Raw genomic sequence first — 3,982 nt, forward strand, 5'->3', positions numbered from 1 at the left:
CAGCGGGGCCACCTGTCTCTGTGCCAAGGAAAGGGTTCATTCCCAACCCGGGGAGGGGGAGGTCATGGCGCTCCCCACAGCAGCAAGAGAGGGGCTCCAGCACATGGCATCGCAAAGCCTGGCCTAAGCAGTCTCAGCACTATGCCGCTTGATCTGTTTGGGGACCTGGTGGCATCCCTGTTCCCAGGGTGCTCAGGCTCAGCCTGGGCAGTGAAAGTGGCCACCGACAGAGGGCCCTGTGTGGGCAGAGAGGAGGTACCAGGATCTTTGCCCTGGTGGGGCAGCAGGTTGGGCTGCACATCCAGTTTCCCGCAGGCACACGCTCCGCAGCTGGGGTCGGTGGGGAGCAGCCACCGAGCTGTTGCCAAGCCCATGCACTCCGGTTGTGCAGCCTCTCCCGTGGGTGTAGCATGAGCTGGAGGCAGAGCCCACAGCAGCCTGGTGGAGGGTGATCTCCAAGCCCCACCACTGCCAGCGCCTACCCGCAGTTCCTGCGGCCTCGTAGAGCTGACTCATGGTGGGGTGCTTCCCTAAGCTGGCTCTGAAACACCCCGTGATTCGCAGGAGGAGTATAAGCCAGGGAAAGCGCTGGCAGAAGAGGAGCTGAAGAATGCTATTAGCATCCACCATTCGCTTGCCACGCGAGCATCTGACTACAGCAAGCGGCCCAATGTCTTCTACCTCAGGACAGCTGACTGGAGGATCTTCCTCTTCCAAGCACAGTGAGTCCCCCATGATCACCAGCTGGGCCCCATGCTGGGGCGCAGGGGCTCGTCTGACTGGGGCAGAGGGTGGGATCAGGCTTAGAGCCTCATTGCTCTCTTCCAGCCTTTCTGGAGGGAAAGGGAACCAGTGTCAGTGCTGGGCTTTGAGGACAGAGACCCAAGTGCCATGGTTAGCCAGGGCCAAGCCTGGGGGACCCGGATCTTGTCTACAGGGCAGGTCTCTAAGCTTGTGACAGATAGTGCCACTTAGAGCCCATCTGTGGGTTGGTCTTTCTCCGCAGGAACCCTGAACAGATGCACTCGTGGATCACACGCATCAATGTGGTGGCAGCCATGTTCTCTGCACCCCCCTTCCCTGCGGCCATCGGCTCCCAGAAGAAGTTCAGCCGCCCGCTGCTGCCTAGCTCCTGCACCAGGCTGTCCCAGGTGGGCCATGTACATGGGGGCAGCCGGGAGCATGGGACAGAGCCCCTGGGTCTTTTGGTGGCATTGCCCCCTGCGGAGGGATGCCATGCACCCAGCTGCCTCCAAGCAGAGTGCAGGGCTGAGAGAGCATGGCTGGGGAGGCACGGAGCAAGGGGATGCTGAGGTTGGGGGTGGACAGCAAGGTCTTGCTCTTGGCAGTGGGCATGGGAGACAGGTGATGGAGTCAGACCACGGAGGAGAACGTGGTCCCACACCACAGCTTGCAGCGTCCTGCCAGGGCCAGGATCTGGAAAAGTGAGTGGCTGGGGGGGTTAAAGACGCTCATGCATGTCAGGGCAGTTATTCATAGAGCAGAAAGGATTAAAAAAAACCCCACCAGCCTAGTTTTAGAAAGGATTACATTTTTCTGCTTTAAGACTGCAGCCAGCCCCCTGCGAGGTGGGAGCAGATTGGCCCAAGGGCCTGTGCTTTTGTCTGCAATATCAAGAAACAAGCCCCCAAACAAACCCAGGAGCAGAAGCTGAGAGATCCTGGCTGAACCTAAGAGGGGAGGAAAAAATACCTGTTCTGGCCCCTGCGGGCTCCCGCTGCTGGGTCAGGGCAGAGTAGGGCACTGATGTGGTGCCACCCATCCCTAGGAGGAGCAGGTGAAGAGCCATGAGACCAAGTTCAAGACGATGTCAGCAGAGCTGCTAGAGCATCGCTCCTCACTGCCTGAGAAGAAGGTGAAGGGCAAGGAGTACGAGGAGCTGAAGCAGAAGGAAGAGTACCTGGAGTTTGAGGTGAGCTGAGAGACCCTCCTCTGCCCCTGCCCTCTTGGCCATCCTGAGTGATGGAACCCCTCTCCCATCCCCATCAGCTGAATTTCACTGTGCCACTGCGGTGGTCCAGGACACCCCACCCTGGGGTGCTGGCTGTGGGGCAGTGCCCAGCTCGCTGACCCCTCTGCTGTATTGTGCTCCCCAGAAATCCCGCTACGGCACCTACGCCATGCTGCTGCGGGCCAAGCTGAAGGCCGGCTCCGAGGACCTGGCAACATTTGAGTCGACCCTCTTTGATGCAGCGGGCGGGGAGGACGATGGCCTGAAAAAATCGCGCTCCAGCCCCTCCCTCAATGCGGAGCCCTCCGGCACGGCCACCAAGGTGAAGCGCAACATCTCGGAGCGCGCCAGCCGCCAGCCCTCTGGCCACCCCCAGAAGTCGTAAGCCAGGGGCATCAGCCACCCACGCTGCAGCTCTGTTCCTGTCCCCCCCATGGAGCCGGGGTGGAGGCCTTGTGCCCACCAAGACCCTGCATGAGTCCGTCTGTCTGCGGCACGAGCTGGGGGACTGACAGCCCTTCCCCAGCCGCCAGCACCAGCCATGCAAGGCCGCGGCCTCTCTGCCGGAGATGGTGGCAGATCAAGACGGTCCCTGGTCATTGCCTGCGGGAGCTGCTAGACCCCATCAGACTTGCTCCTGCCCCTCCTTGTCCTATGCTTGGCTGCAGGACCCAGTACCCCTGCCCTGGGGAGGAGGAACAACTGAAATCCACCCACTGGGCTCAATTCTTCAGTGGTTTAAAAAAACAACAACAAAAAAAAGAAGGACAAAACTGCAGCAAAACAAAGCCAGTGGCTGCTTCTCCTCCAGCTCTTGTGCCATGAGGGGCAGACAGGAGGGGGCCAGCCCTGGCCTGTTTTTTCTCTTGGGGCTGGTGACCAGGGCAGCCAGAGCAATGGCACCTTGCCCCCTCCTTGCCACCCCAGCCACCTCTGCACCCTCCTTGCTTTCTTACAACTTTTGAAAGTTTTTTGTGATACAGTTTTGCACTTTTTAGTACCAGATCGAGCTGACGATGAGGGAGGGGGTTTTCTTGGGGCTACTTTTGATGCTTTTTGGGAACTGTTTAAAAAAACAACAAAAAAACCAAACAAAACCACAACCCAGCCATGTCCTGTAAGCACTGCACTCTGCAGGGAAGAGGTTTTTACACAGACTTGGGGTGAGATCCAGCTCCCCCTCTGCAGCAAGCTGAGCATGGCCTCTGCTGTGTGCTGCTGCCTGCTCCCCAGCCCAGCTCTGGCACCAGCAACCCTTTGGAGAGAGAGAGAGACAGCTCTGTGGCTGCCAGCTCGGAAGAGGCAGCCTTGGAACGGCAGCACCCATCCCTGCACCTGTGGCTGCACGGGGCTCTGATGCACTGGTGCTTCATGCCCCTTCCCCATTCCCTCAGCCTGGACCAGCCCCGTTTGCATTGCCTGGGTATGAGCATCGTACCTGGGGCATGTTGGGCAGCAGCATGTAAATACTCCTGGGGGGAGGTAAACCCTGAAATCAGAGATGAGAGGGGGCTCCCCACTGCTCTATGGGGCTGGTGGAAGCCGGAGCCAGCTTTCCTTCCCATGCTGCTTCTCAAATGCATGGCTGGGGCCTTGGAGGCAGCGCTGTGAAGTCCTCATGCTGCAGCAGCGGTGGCACAACCTCTTCCTTATCCGTGGGCTCCCTCCTTGCCAAGGTGAGGGCAGGCTGGGGCAGCCCCACCATCGCGGAGGGGGCTGGAGGATGCTCATCCGGAGCAAGGTGCCAGTGGTGGAGCGCGGCCACAGGAGCGTGCAGGGTGCAGGGGGAAAGGTCTGGAGACAGCAGAAGGGCTGCGGGCAGGGGCTGGCACAAACACTGTTCTTGGCCGCCCAGGACCCGGCTGGTTTCAGCACTGACTTTGCGAATGTGTCAAAACTTTTTATTCTGCTCTTTTGAGTCTATTGCAAAAAAAAAAAAAAAAAAAAAAAAAGGGAAAAGAAAAAAAATCCACCCTTGCCCAAGGGGGCACCGGAGGGGGACAAAAAAAA

At 59.0% G+C, this 3,982-nt stretch overlaps 1 protein-coding gene across 1 annotated transcript in view; it reads left to right on the forward strand.

The window, feature by feature from the left end:
• LOC104546937 (PH and SEC7 domain-containing protein 1-like) overlaps nucleotides 1–2,638 on the forward strand; it is a gene marked incomplete at its 5' end in the record, with an annotated part of 5,115 nt that extends 2,477 nt beyond the window's left edge. Inside the window, 4 exons of the mRNA XM_010192449.1 lie at nucleotides 558–722; nucleotides 1,007–1,151; nucleotides 1,790–1,933; nucleotides 2,118–2,638. Of these exons, the coding sequence (XP_010190751.1) occupies nucleotides 558–722; nucleotides 1,007–1,151; nucleotides 1,790–1,933; nucleotides 2,118–2,357 (694 nt within the window). The remainder of the gene's footprint in view (nucleotides 1–557; nucleotides 723–1,006; nucleotides 1,152–1,789; nucleotides 1,934–2,117) is intronic.
• Nucleotides 2,639–3,982: the final 1,344 nt, after the last annotated feature.

The sequence above is a fragment of the Mesitornis unicolor genome, unplaced genomic scaffold, assembly GCF_000695765.1.
Source record: "Mesitornis unicolor isolate BGI_N332 unplaced genomic scaffold, ASM69576v1 scaffold23629, whole genome shotgun sequence".
Classification (NCBI taxonomy): domain Eukaryota; kingdom Metazoa; phylum Chordata; class Aves; order Mesitornithiformes; family Mesitornithidae; genus Mesitornis; species Mesitornis unicolor.